This window comes from Sander vitreus, chromosome 8 (assembly GCF_031162955.1).
Source record: "Sander vitreus isolate 19-12246 chromosome 8, sanVit1, whole genome shotgun sequence".
Classification (NCBI taxonomy): Eukaryota; Metazoa; Chordata; class Actinopteri; order Perciformes; family Percidae; genus Sander; species Sander vitreus.
Genome location: NC_135862.1, coordinates 22711609 through 22730373, shown reverse-complemented (window position 1 = coordinate 22730373; position 18765 = coordinate 22711609). Strand labels below are relative to the sequence as shown.

General features: G+C 39.9%; 1 protein-coding gene across 2 annotated transcripts in view; it reads left to right on the top strand.

Moving 5' to 3' along the window:
* Positions 1-18039, top strand: part of pamr1b (peptidase domain containing associated with muscle regeneration 1b) — a 28067-nt gene extending 10028 nt beyond the window's left edge. For both annotated transcript variants that reach the window (XM_078257504.1, XM_078257505.1), the window contains exons 4-14: positions 243-357; positions 3509-3726; positions 5252-5359; positions 8524-8694; positions 8848-9039; positions 9291-10172; positions 10264-10440; positions 11813-11879; positions 12049-12278; positions 13690-14048; positions 14130-18039. In XM_078257504.1, the coding sequence (XP_078113630.1) occupies positions 243-357; positions 3509-3726; positions 5252-5359; positions 8524-8694; positions 8848-9039; positions 9291-10172; positions 10264-10440; positions 11813-11879; positions 12049-12278; positions 13690-14048; positions 14130-14711 (3101 nt within the window). In that variant the 3' untranslated portion in view covers positions 14712-18039. The remainder of the gene's footprint in view (positions 1-242; positions 358-3508; positions 3727-5251; positions 5360-8523; positions 8695-8847; positions 9040-9290; positions 10173-10263; positions 10441-11812; positions 11880-12048; positions 12279-13689; positions 14049-14129) is intronic.
* Positions 18040-18765: the final 726 nt, after the last annotated feature.

The window sequence follows — 18765 nt, the reverse complement described above, 5'->3', positions numbered from 1 at the left end:
AGGCAGCTGAAGCCTCTGTGGGCCTTTTTGCCTTGTGTTTATGCATCTTTATGTTGTTGAGCACAACACTGGTCTTTTGCAGTGGCTTTGGAATGTCAAATGCAATTGCTTTTGGCTTGAATGGTAACCAAAGCAGCTGAATGTAGACCCTCAAAATAATAATTAAGCTGTAATTAACAGCCACCAAAATGTAAAGTGCACCAAGTTTTCAAAGTTGAATTCTTTCCCATGCGTTTTTTCAGAGTGTGGTGGAGTGATCCGTAAACGGCAGGGCCACTTGGTGCTCGAGAGCTACCCCAACAATGCTCGGTGTGAGTGGACCATCCAGGTGGACCGTCCCTTTACTATAGAGCTCAGGTGAGACCATAAACCTTCTGCTTCTATAGTTGGTCTATAGTGGTCCTCATTTACCTGTCTGTGTCATCAGAGCAAAGTTTGGAGGTACAATCACTTAGGTTACTTCAGGAAGGTTAGTGCTAATATTCACTGAGAGTAGTTGATTTTGCCTATCACAAGAGCATGATGGGTAAAACCACAGGTTATATTGTTTGTCTTCTCCATCAGCTACAATTTCAAACAGAACTAAGACCCTGTTTACACTTGGTTTTACAATGAGTCTTGTGCAGTTGGATCACAAATATACCGATCACTCAAACTACTTGCAGAGGTGGTCTGGGATGCATTTGACCGCATATCTTTTTGTAGTGTTAGTGTAAGTGTAATGTATCCTGATGCGTCCCATCAGGGACATAACAGAAAGATACGTCACCAGTGCAGGACATGGTGGTTATTTTAGTGACAGCGCGCCAAATAGGGATGTCACCATACCGAAAATCTAGTAGTGCCACCAAAAGTACACGATACTCGATACAAAAGTCGATGTGTAAAAAAATAAATAAAATACGAACAATTTATTTATTTATTTATTTATTTATTTATTTATTTATTTATTTATTTTAAACATGTGGGGGGGGGGCAAAAATAGTTACCTAGTTCACGACCATAGTGTTAGTATGCTAACATTAACACTAAACAGCTGAAGCTGATAGGAATGTCATTAGATTTCAGGAATGTAATCATAAACCAGACACAACTTGGACAAATTAAAATTGGGGACCACAAATGTCTGTATAAACTTTCATGGCAATCCAATAGTTGCTGAGATATTTCAGCCTTGACCAAAATGGTGGCCCATGACTAAAATTACCATAAAATATTTCTTAGAAACAGTGCCCTGGTTATTCTGAATAATCCACATACTTCGCTGTCAACAGTTCTCATTGGAACTACTTTAAAATGAAGAATCCCTATAAAACCATGGGGAAGTCCACTGGGTTAAATTGCCAACAAATGCATATATAATAGTAGATATGGATATAATAACTGCAGCTCTGAAGAAAAGCTCTGTTGGAAACTGAAGAATGTTGCAAACGTTTGTTTCAATAAAGTATAAATTGTCCCAGTATCATCTGGCATTAAAGCGTCACTTGGGATTTTCATTGTCCATCTGTAAAAGTTGTTAATGGCTGACCTGCTTCAGTTGAATTTCCACTCAGTTCAGATCTTTCCGCAAGATGTATGTCAGGGACCGATGGCATTTCTTCAGCAAAGTTTGGAAACCACAACACCCTCTTTTTTTCAGGAAAGTTATTACTTTTCAGTCAACTTTCTATTTCTGTCATTTTCTCCATTACGCAAACAGCATTTTACAGGCGAGCATTTGTTGAGGGTTTTAGCAGAACAAAAGCTCCATACAGTCTGAGCATGCCATGAATACGGTATTTACTAATATAATTATTTACAATAATTCGTTGTGTGCATAGAAGACATTTAATCATTCCAAGATTTTATTTTGCTATATATAAAGCTTTTCATTAAACTTAACTACATACTATAGATTGCTAGGTTAAATCCATTCTGTGATGACAAACAATACAGAGATGAGTGATATTTATGTCATTTTTTTGTGCCCTTTGTGACATAAACAAAACCCCTACATGAAGCAGAGCTGCTTTGCTCACAGATAGACTATTAGGTTGTATGTTTGTGCCTAAATTACTAAATGAATCACTGGCAGCATTTCCTGTATATCTTTAACTACTGTACCGTGATGTGAGTGTTATTGCAGTACACTAGCATCACTTAGAACTGACATTCATTGTTGGGAGCTGCTGTAGGCTAACATTTAGCATTACTGTATATCATCCCTAACCAAATGGTCTGTGATAAAGGGTAAAATAAGAGGATTTGGGTGCATGCCAGTGCCTTGTATAAAGTTCATCAGTCATTCATGTCCGTTCCAATGGCCAAGGAGATTACATCTGAAATCGAAGAGAACGGGAAAGGTGACTCCTTTGTGTTTTTCCTAATCCTGCTGGCAGTCCCCTCAATGTCACACTCTAGCTGCAACTGAATCAAACAGCTCATGAATTGAAACTATATGTTAATTTCACCAATAGCTATTGTACGCACTCAAATTCACATTAAATAGTCCTTAAAGCCACTCCTTCTGGATGTCCTGACTGTGTTGAAGCACACAAAGAATGTTTTGGAAAGGTTTTGGAAACCAGTCAAACTGGAAATAATGTTGTGCAAGCAACATGTTCGTTCAGCATTCATGGATATATTTTATAGACATTTACCAGCTGCTGATCTAAAATAACAAGATGCTAAATTAGACTTGGATATGAACTTAAAACTGTTAAAGAGGCACATAATGAATGTTAACAAATAAACAATCTATTAAATAAAGGGGTCTAAACATTCTTAAGATGTATCTTAAGCCTGCCAAAGCCACAAAACCAATGATAGGCATCTGCTTTTTTCCGTTTCTTGATTTGCTAACTGTTTAATTGTGGCTGCCAAGTCTCAACAATTATTGTGCTTTATCTCAAATATTTCATCTTAGCTCATATAATATTGACAAAAGGTTAGTGCATACAGTGATAATGTGGTCTTACTTCTATACCTGTCATGATCTAAGGTTACTTGTTTAAATTAATATTTACTGCTACAACTTAACTTCCACTAATCATTACAGTTAGACAAACAAAAACATCAATCTAAATAGTTAACTGCTGTGGTACCTGGTTAAAATGAGACTCATTTCACACCCCATTAAGTGCAGTAATCTATGCAATAGTAGGGCAAATCACCTTCAGCAGCTGTTAATGTATTCAGTAGCTATGATTACTGTTCATTAGTTGTTTGCTGGCTGAAGATTTTAAAGGCGTCAGTTCTATGATGCCAGCTGGTGTGGCACTGCCAGGGAAAACAGGGGCTCTCATAATCCAGGGTAACACAAATATAGTAGAAACACAACAGAAAGTTTTACACCCAAAAAATGTGTTTGCTTTATGTCACTACCGTCATCCATAAAACAGTGTCAAGGTTGACTAACGGCAAACTTAATTTCCAATGTACTTAAAAATGTTTTTTTAACAATATGAAGTTCATTTGTCAGACACTTACTGCTTTTTGTTTTTTATATTCATCCTCTTACTAACAGGTTCATGATGATGAGTCTGGAGTTTCACCATTCTTGTCGTTATGACTACGTGGAGGTCCGAGATGGTGATAGCATCAACTCGCGTGTTATCGCTCGATTCTGTGGGAACAACAGACCTGCACCGGTTCAAAGCTCTGGCCACAGTTTGCACATACTCTTTGTGTCTGATGGTTACAAGAATTTTGATGGATTCTTTGCCACTTTCCAGGAGAGTTCAGGTAGGTCAAATACCACTGTTATTAACACCAGTTTCTACTTGATAATAACATTTTAAGTGGTTTTCAGTTTTTAGAACTGGCCACTGTACCATTACTGCTGCTAGAGTTGTGACAAATGAACTCAATGGTGCCTTCACAAAAACAGCATTGCACTACTTTATTTGTGGATCTATAGAAGGCATTTGATTCAGTGGACCACAAACTGCAGCTGAACAAACTTAAGAATGCTGGGTTTGGTCCTAAGGCTAATGGTTCAGAAATTGTTTTTTAGATTGAACTCAGTGTGTCCATGCAGAGGGCCACAATCGGATTTTCTTAAGATAACTAAAGGTGTCCCTCAGGATTTCATTCTGGGACCCATTTTGTTCTCTATTTTTGTACATGATTTGGGTAAGGACATTCAAGCAAAAATACACGTCTATGATGATGACATTGTGTCATTTATACGCATGCTCCCTCCATAGTACAGGTAGTGCAAGAGCTTCAGTCTCCATTTCAGTCATTTCAAACTGCTCTGTTGAGTTTAAAATTGGTTTAAAATGCTCAGAAAACTAAGTGTTATCTTCTCAAAAGCTTGCTTGATGATCTTAGCATTGTCACATCTGCTGGTAAATTCAGTGAAAAGGTGCCCTTGTACAAGTACTTGGGTATATGGATAGATGACAAGCTTTTATTGAAGGTTAATTTTACTTATCTAGTAAGGAAGCTCAAAGTGAAGATTGGCTTTTATTTTAAAAATAAAACTTATTTTACTTTCTATGCCCTTACTTACTGTTGCATTCTTTATGAGTTGGAGGGTTGGGATTTGATTTTGTATGGCTGCTACCTTGGCCAGGTCTCTCTTGTAAAATAGATTTCTGATCCGAACAACAACAAAAATACTTCAACTATCTACAGTATATGCATGTTCTACTAATAATCTACTTATTTACTTTGAGGGCCATTTGCGACATAATGCATTCCCTACCCCAAATCCTAACCCATTACACTAACCATAGCCTAAGGGTAATTTAAAACTTTCACCCAAAACCAAGCCCTCATCCAAAAACAGCACCCAATAAGAGTGTGTACTTGCTTTACATACATAAAAAGTAATTTGTTATGTCAAACTTAATGAACAAAGGGGGAACTAAAGCTCTTTAGAGTGGCCTGCTAGCAGCCCGTTGAGAAAGTGAAGGCCAACCAAATGTCTTAATTTTCCAGAAATGTCCACATTCTTAAGGTCTAAAACTCAGACACACACACATGCACACACAGAGACTGTAAGTTAGCAGTGGCTAAGCCAGACAAGTAAAAGTACAGTAAAAGTAAACAGAGGTTTTCTGTGTAGATATACCCACACACATTTAGAAATGGAAAGTAAAGATGACGTTTGAATGGTAACTTCTTTGAATATGAATCCCTTGACGCAGCTTGGTATAGACCGCCAGTCCTTTTGGCATACATTATGGATGGACTTTGGAACATTATACTGCTAAAACAACATTTCTTCTTGTACCCTAATCATACACTTGTATGTTTACAGCTTGCAGCTCTTCTCCTTGCCTGCATGATGGGACTTGTATCCTGGACAGTTCTTACACTTACCACTGTGCCTGTCTGGCTGGCTACACAGGCCAGAGGTGTGAAAATGGTGAGTCTGTAACAACTGAAGCCTCTGTAGTATGATCACGCTTGAAAAATGCTGGTTATTGTATGCTTTGGGGGGAAATGGAAGTGGGGAAAGAAAGAAATGCCTGCAGTTTCTAATCACGGAAGAATAAAGCAGTCTCATACTGTTAGCATGACTTGAGTTTTCCATCTCTCCAAGTATCTGAAAGACACGTGTTTTACTGTGTTGACGCTTACGAAATTTCAGAACTATTTTAGTGATTTTCTCTGGAATTCAGTCACACCTAGTTACAACAAACTTGTAGAGAATTGACTTCTTCCTGAAAGCCTTTTTTATTTTGCTGGTGTTGCTGCCCAGAGGCAGGCAGTGATTCACTGTCACAAGGGAGAGGTCTGTGGTTTGGACTTGGTTCAGGCCAGCAGCCTCCCCCGTCCGTGCAGTCCCAGATATGGTTTTGGTCAGTCAGCAGTTCAACAGTTGGGCTGCAAATCCAAATGACCATCTAACAAATATGTTATCATGAAATTCAGCAGCATTGAACCGAAGCAAAGCAATTCAACGAGGTTTGGAAGTATATTTATGAGGCCTTATAAAAATACTTTAAACAATAACTTGTGACGTGGCTGGCAAGGGAAGAGGTGACTTTGGTTAAGAATACAGGACACAGAGCTAATGTAATGTGGTGTGGGTGTGTTGTTTCATGTCTTTACCTTATACCTGATTATATGTTTGTTGGAAGAGATTGTAAAACCTCATGTTGGAGGGCATGATATTAAATGAAACTAAAGAAAGAGACTTATATTTAAAAAAATAAGTGAATAAATTCAGCAGCATTGAACCAACTAAGATAAGGTAGGTGGCAAAGAAACTGACTGAGGAAAGAAATTAAAGGGGGAAAATGCACCAACAAAATATATGGACAATCAAGGATGAGGAGAAGAGATCAATACTATGTTTTTTAGAGTTGGGTAATGTCAGCAAACAAAATTTTGTTTTTGCATATAAACTCATATAAGCTCATATAAACTCTAGACAATGTCTGACGAATCAGGTGTGGACATTTATCGAAGTTTCCCTTTCACACATGTAGCACACAACTGGAGGTTGTCCGTGTCAGATGCGTTCTCACCTACTGAAAATACTCTGTTTGGTATAGACGATGGGTGGTGCCTGGGTAGAGTGTGCAGGAGGCAGGACATGACACGTGGTCGCATAGCTGGGTCATAATTTAGTCATAAACAACCAAGTCTCTTGCCCTGGTCTTTGAATTGCTCTAATGATTTCGGCGTAGTCCTTTACTGAGAAAAGTTTCCAGTTAGACACTTTAGCTGGCGTCTTTGTGTAAATCGCCCTCCTTCTTTACCCTCGGATGTTTGTATTCTTCCGGTTTTGCACCAGCTGCATGATAGAAACGTCATCAACACAAAGAAAAGAGGTTTATGTCACCTTAAATCTGTCCGGAGTTCCATTTTGTCGTGTGGGGTACTGCTCAATCAGGGTGTGGTTGGCCTACAAGGTCTTTATTTATGGGTGTCTGGACTGGAACCTAACTTGTGTTTTTATATCCAATACCTCCCTTAAGATCCCGCAAAAACAGACTTCCTGAACCCCACTCACTTTTTTCTTGTGGTGTCATTTTCAGGGCTAAATACAAGTCTATAAAACAAATGGTGAAACAATTCTCCTTCTATAACATGAGCCAGCTTTTCCATTGGAGGAGACACCCATAAAAAAGGCAGGAGTTTCATTCCACAGAGTGTGCATTCATCTGTATTCCCTTGCGGAATCCTCAGCTGTTAATTTTAATGGATGAGAGCTGGAATAACGCTAACGTGTGACATTTTGTAGAAGAAATGTACTCTACATTTCGGCCCCGGAATTAGATGGAGAATTTTAAGTATGCCATATTACAGATAGACATCAGCCATATTTTATGTCTCCAATAATCGACCTGTCGACCTGTTGTAAGCCTGAGCTAAAACTCATTCTGTATAAGAGAATCTTGACACATTATTGTAGAAACTCAAGCCAGGAAATAATTTATTTTCCTTTCTCTGGCACAGTTTAATCTATTCTTGAGTCTAATCTGTTTCAGAGTGCAGTGTTCAACATAGTTTCCAAGGCATTAACTAAAGGAATGATGATTTACTTACAGTATGTGTCGTTATGCATTGTATGTTAGCATTCCACCCCAATAACTCATCTCATCATGTTTGTGGACAAAATCTGACATGGAAGATGGATCATTTAAGTGCAATACAAGGATGCTTCAACTTAACATAATTAAAGGAGGTCAACTACAGAGTACTTTTCTACTTTTGGTTTGCAAACAACATTGTCCATCTCCTAAGGGACTTAATTAAGATTGAAAAATGTCATAAGGCAAAACCGACCAGATTATAGGGAGAGTTCCTTGGTTTGGAGCTATAAAACCACAGTCAGTGCATTTCATGTATCGGACCCAACTTAAAGTCAACAACACAGAGAAGCCCTAAGGGATTATCTCACACACAGTGCTGTAATGGTATGATAACCTCAGTATTAACATGTGTGTCTGGGTTTTTGTAAACTCAGTTGTGGATGTCACAACATCTGCAGTTTGAAATAGATACTATATTCACAAAAAAACAACATAACACAAGGATATGACATTAATGACAAGGATACTTTTATTTTGCAGTAGGTTGTCAAATAACAGTGGTTGTCACAGTATTCCACCACCACATTACCAATCTCTACAACCCGACTTCAGAAAATACACTTTTACAACACTGGAAACAGTTTGACTAAAGCTATTTTATTGCATCTATTTTTTCTTCATTTACAAGCCGTGTGTGAAAGTCTTGCTGTGAACTTCCACGGCGGTTGAAATTACTCATTAATGAGCCTCTGAGGTAGCAGACTTTGCTTTTAAAGCTCTGGACATTTGTAAATTAAGAGTAATGAGATTTTGTTTCGTAGGCTACCTGTCTGACCTGCAAACACCTGAAGGCAATGAACTCACTGAAGGTCTATTCGGGTGGTCTTTTACAGCAGGGAGGTGCAATAAAATGATGTTTGAGGAATGCTAGAGATGCCTCCTAAATCCCCTATCTGCCTTGGATGATCCAGCATTCAGTTAAGAAAAAGGAAAATAAGACAACATGTGTTCATGAATAACATAAGTATTCCTGTATTTCCATCAGTGGTGGGATGCCGCAGGCCTCCAGTGCCCATCCATGGATCCACAGAGGGTTTATTTCATCAATCGGGGGCACGCATCACTTTCCGTTGTGACCCTGGCTTTGAGCTGCGGGGGTTTCATAGTGCCATCTGCCTGAGGGATGGCACCTGGAGTGCACCTGCCCCAGAATGTGGTAAGATAATGATGTGAACAGGTTTTGAAATCTGTGAATTCCATATGTGTGTTGTTGGATGCCATACATACTGCCCCAGAGATGGTGCAGCAGATTGTGGAAAAAGGACGATTTGCAGCTTATAAAAGCCTTATTTTACTTTCCTGTCTCTAGTGCCAGTGGAAAGAGTCTGTACTTTACCACCCAAGCCAACACACGGGAACCACTTCCTGGTTTATGGACCCAACGATGTCCTCATTGCTCTACAGTACCTGTGCTACCAGCCCTATGAACTCAGTGGGAGCTCCCAGAGAGCCTGCCTCCCTAACAACACTTGGAGTGGGACTCCTCCTGTTTGCACCCGAGGTCAGACAATGTGTTTTAAATAACAAGTTAAAGGATCAGAGCTAAGCTGGATGAGTCAGTGCAAATAGTGCAAAGTACATGCAGTTCATTTTACTTTACTTTTTATAAGGTTAGTCTTTAATGGATCAGAAAATGAGTCAGTGCCTAGAGCCATTCAGCATGACGAACCAACTTTGAACAAAAAATAATTTGCAATCAGCTGCTAACTAAAAAATTCAGTAATGATCTTTTCTTATGTTCTGTACCCACAGTGAATAACACTCTCACTGAAGTGGAAAAGGACAAAGGCGAAGCAAAAGAGACAGAAAAAGGCAAAGAAACAGATAGTGACAAAGATATCAGCAAAACTAAAGCGAAAAGTCAAGAGAACACAACTGGAGGAAGCGAAAGTGTTGGAGGGAGAGATATAAACACTGGGCACGAGAATACAACAGCAGTTGACGGAGAAAATAAACACACTGGTACCATTCCAGAGAAAACTGTGCCTGAGGGTAGGAATGAAGGAGAGCTAGAGGAAATAAATACTGGGTCAGAGAAACCCACTGGAGGCAGCAAAGATAAAGTGGATCGTGAAGGCCCAGACAACAGCCTGAATACAGTTGAACAGAAAGAACCTGACGTAGGAAAGCCACCTGAGAGAAAAGAAGGCAGCCCGGACACAAACTTGGAGATAGAAAAGACAGATATAACAGGAGTAGTTGTGATAAAAGACAAAGGGCAAGAAGGGAAGGAAAGAAAAGAGGAGCAGGTGAATGGAAAAAGAGATCCTGACAAAGTGGGCCCTAATGATACCAAGATGAGAACGGTCATAGCTGAGGGGGAAAACACAGTGGAGATATTTGAACTGGAAATGACAAAGAACAACACAATTATACATGATACAAAGGACACAAAGAAAGAAAATAGTACCATAAGTTCTCTAGAGCCGGGGAGGAAAATCCTTCCCACTAGAGTCAACATTACACAGTACACCATGTACAGAGCAGGAGGTGAGGAAAAACCGAGGGAAAAACCAACAATTAAAGAGGATAAGACAGAGAAGGATTCTGCTGAGAAAACAAAGGAGACGTTGGAAAAGGAGAGGGAAGAGAAAGAAAAAGAAAAGGAGAAAGAAGTCAACCAAAGCTTCACCGGTAAGGGACTCATTCAAGTAAAATGTAAGATGATTAGCATCCGCTTCTTGATGGTCTTTACCCTCACCTACTGTCTGCTCCCCACCTGCAGAAAAAAGCTGCCCACCTCTCTCTCGCCTCTACCATGGCTACTACCAGCTGGTGTCTGGGGTGGAGCCTGAAACAGTGGAGTTCTTCTGTAACCACTCCTACGCTCTCAGTGGCGATGCTCGACGTACCTGCCAGCCAAATGGTACATGGAGTGGAAAACAACCCCTCTGTGTCAGAGGTACTGTCATCTGTTTGGTCACTATTTTTGCTTTTTTACTTTGTGTAATTACATTTCTGTAGGCATGTATACAGCATTTTGTCTGATAGTTACAACATTGATAAATAGTTACCACCTCCTATAGGTATACAGTTTAAAGTTGTTTTTTTAAGTACTGTACAAGCATTCATACTGCAAACTCTGTGTTTTATTAGAAAATGAATAAGTAATTAATAAGGGGTCATGAGTTTCTCACTTTGTATCAGGCCATCAAATTGTAAATATAAAGGCAAGTAACTAAAGGGTTCTAAAATGCCAAACAAATGCTAATGGTAAATGCTAATGCTAAAGTAGTGGTAGTCTTCTCATCTAACTCTTGCCAAGAAAGCGAATAAGTGTGATTGCCAAAATATTGAACTTTTCCATTAACCATTATTATAGACATTACTTCTATAACCATCATAAAGTATGGCATATTAGACAGTGGTGCCACTAAAGACATGTCACTTGTTGGGAATTGGTAAGGGTACAGATCAATTATTGGCAATTTATCAAAGATGTTCTATCAATATTAATAAAGCTATGAATATGTGTATTAATAACTTTACCAAATAGACAAACAATCAAAACGGGGCACCACCCTGAACTCAGGGACCAATAACTGAGCTGTGAAACAGTCTCATAGGTGGTGTTCCCTTTAAAATACAGACCTTAATTAATGTGATTAATCTGGTATCTTTGAAAGGAACAAAGGAAGGGTGAAATTTGAGCACTGACCTGTTTAACCAGCTGTTATTACAATATATACACAAATAATCTGTCCAATCGGAATTCAGAGTTCTTTTAGACTTCCGGCCATTATGAAACGTCCCTTTGTGGTTTCGGACTTTTCACACGGAAGTGTAAAGTGAAAAGGCTTTGGAATTTACGTGTAGGCAAACTACATGTCCCTTTGTCTCTCAGAGGCAGATGCTCTGTGATCTTTTTGTTTAAAATCAGGTTTAACACTACTGCTGGTCCCAACACACGCCTGTCAGTTTATAAATCCCCACAGTGCAGTCACTGTTCCAGTAGTCTTTCATTGCTGTGTCAGCGCTGGAGTATGGTCTGGCTACACCACCTACTGTATCTATTCTGGGATGGGGAAAAAAACGCTCTGACTTGTTTGGATTTCTTTAAACCAATCACAACCGTCCTGGGTGGCGCTAACCCCTGATAGCGGGGAGGGACATCACGCAACAGATGTCAGGCTTTATTCCAGCAATGGACATCCGTTGAGCCAGTCTACTGTTCCAGTTATAGCTCCATTCAAATCAAAGCTGATGTTAATGGGACTTTGGTGTGTATTGTATGTGTTATGTATGTGTATTCATAAATATGTGTTTATTTGCAGCATGTCGGGAGCCCAAAGTGTCAGAGCTGGTTAGGCAAAGAGTTTTGCCACCTCAGGTGCCATCCAGGTATGTTTACCAATGCATTATGTTGTATAGCGTACCTACTGTATATTATTATGCTATTGCAACTGAAGAATTAAAAGCAAGTCTTTTGTCTTACATTTTTTCTGCACATCCAACAGCATTTACTCAACCTGGGTGTCTACCTACCCCTGGCCTCTTCTTCTTTCCTCAGAAAGACACCTGTGCACAAGCTCTACTCTTCTGGGGTGGGTCGACTGCTCCAGTCTGACGGCCCCACTAAAGGGCCTCCAGTGCTTTCCCAGTTGCCCCAGGGCTTCCACCACCTTTACTCACATATAGAGTACGAGTGTGCCTCTCCCTTCTACCACCACTCTGGCAGTTCTCACCGCACTTGCTTGAAGACTGGGAAATGGAGCGGGCGTCATGTGTCCTGTTCGCCAGGTGAGGGCAGCAGAGGACTACTAGTAGTCTGACCAGTGAAACATAACCACCAGACTCTCACAGGAGAAACACACTGACAGACATTTGCAATTCAGATTCAGAGATTTACATCCACATATCAACAATGATGTGTGGATACAAAATGAAGACATTTTTCAAATGAAGCAATATTAACAAAGTCCCCTATGGGCTCATGCAGCAGCACCTTCTTAAAATATTACCACTGCCTCTAAATGCTGACATTGAACAATGCATTTTTAGCATCTTCAACCATCTCTCGGGCATTCCTGCCAGTGTAACCTCCCTAAGCTACTAAGAGGAAAAGCCAATAGTTAACATTTACAGCTGAGCTATGAGATAGATGCAATGAGAGTTTAAAAGATCAGCTTCCTTGATTAAACACAGCATCTTCCAGGCTGTAATTAAATTGACAGCCTACATACACAATAGTCTTCACTTTCTTCATCATCAGCAGGAACAACATGTTATGTAGCATATACAGAAGATGGGACAGCCTTGTTGCCGTGTGGATCCAATCACACTCTACCTTCCCATCAGTATAATAACGTTGCTAAGGAGAATTCTGATACCATAATACCCACAACAGTTTCCCACAACTTCTTCCAGACTTTGTCACTTTAAAATAGTTCTTAATTTAATTCAGAGTGGAAGGAAAACACACTGGGCCAGCCACTTTAATCACTATGTGTAGCAAACACAGTACTGGCTGTTCTTCATGGCTCTTCATGGACATCCTACCTTAATACCAACCTAGAAACGTGTTGGGTCTATGAGCTGTGTTTACCTTTAATAAAATTGGTCTGCACACATCTACAATAATGTCAACAAACCCTGGAGGTAGATTCCTTTTTTTGTAGGATGCTGCATTATATTGTGGAACAAAGTAGCAAAAGCAGACCAGAGGTCTAAAAAGCGTATGCAAGTGTGTTTATTTATTACCTGGTTTATGATAATGGGAATACGATCTTTGAATAGCTCGTGGACATTTTGTAGAGGGTAGGTTAAGCCGGTATCCACCTACAGTATGTTAAAGGACTATAAAGAGATTGTCTCTACAAAAAAAAAAAAAAAGATTGTCCAGAAGATGCACTAAGGCTTCTTTCATTAGTTAGGGGCTCTCACATTTCACAAGATTGTGTGGCTTTTGAGGATTTTATATGTTGCTCCATCTATGCCACAGCTTTGCATCTTGGCACACAAGCTTTAAGACAACAAGCGTATGTGCACATTTAAAATAAAAGCTTCCAGGAGGGGAAAACAAATCAAAGACAGTCCCACAGCACTAAGTGTTGACACAGTCTCAATGTAAGTCTAATTGTTTTTCCTGTATTCCTTTATCCTCCCCTCCTCTCCTCTCTGTCCTCTCATCCTGTCACCTCCTCTTTGGCAGTGTGTGGGAAGTATCCAACCTTTGACCCACAGAGGCCAGCAGAGGCTCACTGGCCTTGGCTGGCAGCCATCTACCGCCGCGCCACCAACGGAGCTGAGACCAAGGTGACCAAGGCAGACAGCCAGGCAGGGTCCCTGAAGGGGGACGTTGGAGCAGGGACTAGTAGCCACAATGCGGCTTCTGACTGGCAGCTGGTGTGCAGTGGGGCTCTGGTGAACCAAAAGAGGGTGGTGGTTGCAGCCCACTGCGTGACAGAGCTGGGGAAGATGTATCCTCTGGATGCAGCCAAGATCAAGGTGGTGGTAGGGAAGCAGTACCGTGACGACCACAGGGAAAGTAAAAGTCTTCAACACCTGAGGGTAAGCTAATGGAGATCTTGTCTTTTAATGATCCCTTTTGAAACAAACTTGCACCGTAAGTACATCTCTTTCCCCTTCTAGGTGGCCTCTATTGTTGTTCATCCAAACTACGACCCCCATATTCTCGACTCTGACATGGCTGTGGTTAAGTTACTGGACAAAGCAAGGATCGGGGAGAAGGTACTGCCCCTCTGCCTCTCAGACAGCCAGGGAGAAGAGGTGAGCTCTGGGCAGGGGCTTGTGACAGGCTGGTCTCCACTGCCAGATTCAAGTTTAGGCCTGGATGAGAAGGCAAGGGTTGGACTCGTTCACCTCGCCGATGTAGTCCCCTGTGAGCAGCAGTATGCTCGTAGCGGCGTGCCAGTCAGCGTCACAGACAATATGCTCTGTGCCAGCCAGAAGCCTGACTATGAACCCTCTAACATATGTCCCTCTGACACGGGGGGAATCCTTGTCCTCCCCGCCCTCTCTGAGAACCAGGCCAGCAACAACCAGAAGCCCTCTCTCAGCTTCCCACAGGTGCAGGGGGAGAGCAAAGGGCTGTGGAGACTCCTGGGACTGGTGAGCTTTGGCTATGACCAAGGGGAGTGTGATCCTGACCTCTACACAGTCTACACACGTGTAGCCAACTTCAAAGACTGGATAGAGAGCAATATGAAATAAAAGTCCTACTGTCTGACTCACCTTGTTCCCTCTATGATTCTAACATATTTAAATGGCTTCATATCTTAATATCCTTCCCCTTATGTTTGTCTTTTTTTGCACAAGGACATTTTCTTACTCAATGCAGAAGCAGTGGAAACACTGGACAACACAGTGCTCTAACTGAAGGGGGTGCTAACACATTAGATGTGCTGGGCATCGACCTTTTCATCAGAAAACTTCAATTATCAGGTCTTTCAGCCTGACGTTACAGACTTGAAAATGAGCAGAAAACCATTTCACACCTCTGGCTGATGGTGGTTTGTATTGTACTCATTGGTATGTATATATGTTGTAATGTACTGAATTATTCTATCAATTCATATGACGCAAGAGATGTAAATATTGTATCCAAAGACAGAAAAACCGTGAGGTTTTTAATGAAAGAAAATGTGGGGTGTGGTAAAGCTTGTCTGAGTGTGATTATTTTTCATTATAGTGTCAAACTCAGTATATGCACAAACTAATATATTCTACTGACTGATTACTATCATTGAGATGATGTGAAAAGAACACCTTATATTTGCTCTATGACGCACACAGTGGGCTTCTGCTGTGCAAATGAATCCAGGTCAGAGAAGCACCATTTTCCCAACCATAAATGGAGCACATTATTCACAGATCAATTCCCTTTTCTGTGCTCAAATTAAATCAATTACTTCGATTCTGACTTTCCTCCATTATTCAGAAGTGAGCCCACGTAGATAGAGGAGCTGCAGCTTATATTGACTTCCGAAAGGGGGCAATGAAGAATACATTCTTACTCTATCTCTGGGAGCATCAATAGTAGAGCTGGGCTCTGGTTATTGGTTCTTTTGTTCTTAATTTGGTAATTTAAAAATGAATAATTGAAATTACAAGCTGCTTTACATGAGTAAATTCAGGTAAAACATTTCAGTACTATAAACTATGCCAATGAGACAGGTAAAATCAGGAAATTAGAGATACAACAATGAAATAAAATAAAACTCAATAAAATATAATCCACAGAAACAGACATAATGGAGCCATAAAAATAAAATTGGGGCCGATATTAATAAAACGCTTTTTTTTTTATTGTTTCTTTTTTTCACAGATTTTTTAGAAGATGTTACTGCATCTTCTATCCTCAGGCAGGACGCTCCAAAAGTGAGGGACGTTGACTGTGAAAGCCTGGTTCACTTCAGAGAAACCCTGACAGAGCATCTGAGGCTGCGCGCTGGCTTCTAGGGAATAGGAAAATCTGAACTAAAACCAGAAGCCAGCCCGTGAAGTGCTTTAAATTTGATTAGTAAAATCTTAATTGCACATTATTGATCTTTTATCCACTTGAAGGCAGCATAGAAAGCTGAAAACACAACACTGACTTTTTATCACCTAATAAAGTTGTTAAAGTGACGCGTTAGCAAACAGTAGCCTATTTACACATCCAGCAGCATTATCATTCATTTGGAGGCTTGATGGTGTTTTAAGTCTCCTTCCAGGCAGCGCTGCAACCGTTGACTTCAAGGCACCTAACCCTAACCTTAACCCTAACCTTAACCATAACCATAACCATAACCATTGCCTAATCCTAGTCCTGTCCAGACAGCGCTGCCTGGAAGGAAACGTTGGGGGCTTAAAACACCGATAAACCATTTGGAGTTGTGCCATTGGAAACCTGACCCATGTAAGTTTAATATTCATTCTCTTTTAAGCCGATTTGGTCAACTCTGAGAAATGTCTGCCTTGTTTGCTTCTAAATGTTCCACTATGTTCATCAGCTGTTAGTTGCTAACTGTCCGTAATAGGCAGGTAGTGTTTCATGTGTTCATGTTGTGTATCAGAGCTTTTTCAAAGACAACAGCTTTCTGCTATTAGTGGAAATGATGTTGATGAGAGGGTTTGCAGACCAGAAAGCCAAGAAAAAGAAAGACCAGTGACCCCTTTCATACTACATATAATAATTTGATTCATTATTAATAAAATAAATATATTGTAAATAAAAAAAACATTTTCCCAATCATATGGAGCATGTTATTCACGCATCAATTTTCAAATGTAAATAAAATAAATAAAAACATTTATAAGTGCAGCTTTAAAATCAACTCTAGAATGTACATTATTATTTTTATATGAACATTGTATGACTTTCTCAAGGTAAACCTGAGACATGAAAGAACAGTGTCTGGTGGATATTCTCAAAATGACCACTCTTATTGCCCATGGCCGACCTGGGCCTTGCATTTGGATTCATAAAATCATAGCACTATGAAGCCAGCATGTTTGTGTTAAAAGGTTTTAAAGTCACCATAGCTAGTTTGGTTCACTGCAGCCATACATTCCCAACCACCATATCCCAATCTTGAGCACCCAGAAAGTGTGAATTGTTTATGTAAAGAGGGGCTGTGACCCAAGTCTGCAAAACCTACTTCCTTCTACAATTCTGTCTTTGATTCTAAAAACTGATAAGAAACATCCATGTAATATGGAGTACAGTAAAATGCAAACAAAAGTTGTTATTCGCTATCTTCAGATAAAATCTCTCATATAGACAAAATCACACATTTCGTCCTTTTGTTTCTGTTAGGATAATTAATTATCAAGGAATGGACAGAAACACTGGAATTATCTAAAAAACTGTTTACTTGCAATGAGAGTCAAATTCTAGCACTTACAGCAAAGCACCAAATATGACAAAAAGCTCTCTACAGCTGCTTTTGTAATAAGAAGTGGAGTATACATGTAGTCATAATAAAGTCAATGTCTTTCTTTATCTCAGTCAGGGAGCACCTGCTCTTTCCTCAGCATCATACTGTGCTCAGACAAAGACAGTTGATGGCTCCATGGTATCTTGTTTAGAGTACAATCAGTATAATATGGTATTCATATGCAAACAGTTTTAATAATAATAAGACAGTAGAAATGTAAATCACAATTTTTCGAACAGTTTCTTCAACTGAATTTCTTCCCTTTCCCTCGCCCAACCAGCTGTCTATAACATGGCAGTCAGAGTTTTAGATATACTGTAGATATGACAAACACCTGTCTTGGCAGGATTTCACTCTCATAAATGCTTTAATCAATTTAAAAATGTATCCAGGTTATTATTTCACTGCAGGACTTAGACATGGCCCAGAATAGCTTTTCTAAAACCTTATAAGCCTGAGCATAGACTGAGGTCGTCGTCAGAGCCAAGCCAGAGGTGATCTGTGCTGCCATGGCCAAAACTCTTGTGCAGTGGACTTTTTTTCAAGTTTCAAATTTTAGGATGTGGGTTTGTTAAGTTTTATTTGTTTTTATTTTTGCTATATTAAATGTACTTATCATTTGTCAGTGCTGTAACATTTTTCTTTTAATTACTTTCAAAAGAACTTTCTAAGATCTGTTTCAAAAAGTATCTTACAATATGCCATAGTTCTTTTTCTTAGTAGTCCTAATATTATCTTTCAAAAAATACCCGCCCATATATAACACTTATTGTTAATAATGTAAGATCACAATTGGCATGCAGAACTGCGACAACGAACTGCGAACAGCATCTATCAAAGACTTTCTGTCTTTCCTTCACCCATTTACTAAAGTTGAACAACAGCTGAGGACAGTCCCATGAGGAGAGTCCTGTCCACTTGGGCTGGGAGCTTGTCCTTTCACAGGCCCTGGTTAGCTCACAGGGCATCATCCATAGAAAGAGGAGCAACACTTAACCAAGTCCTGACTGTCCTGGGAACAGAGATGTAACACTGAGCAAGGTACCTGGATAATGATGAGAAAACGTTACCATGAGAATGTCATGGTTAACCCTGGAGAGGCGGAGGGGCAAAATACTTGACAAAAGACTTACACAAAATGTTTAGGTTTCAGTCCAGTTTCCCAGTTAGGCTGATAGCCTCTGTGCTTTGTTCTCATTGTTAGAATAACTAAAACATGTTGGCGCTAAGGATCCACACACAGCTCTGTTGTTAGTATCCTGGTCTGACATAACAATGTGGGACTGCTAAAATGATGCCCTGAAACATTTATATTTAAAAGTCTGGTCTATATATTTTATATATGT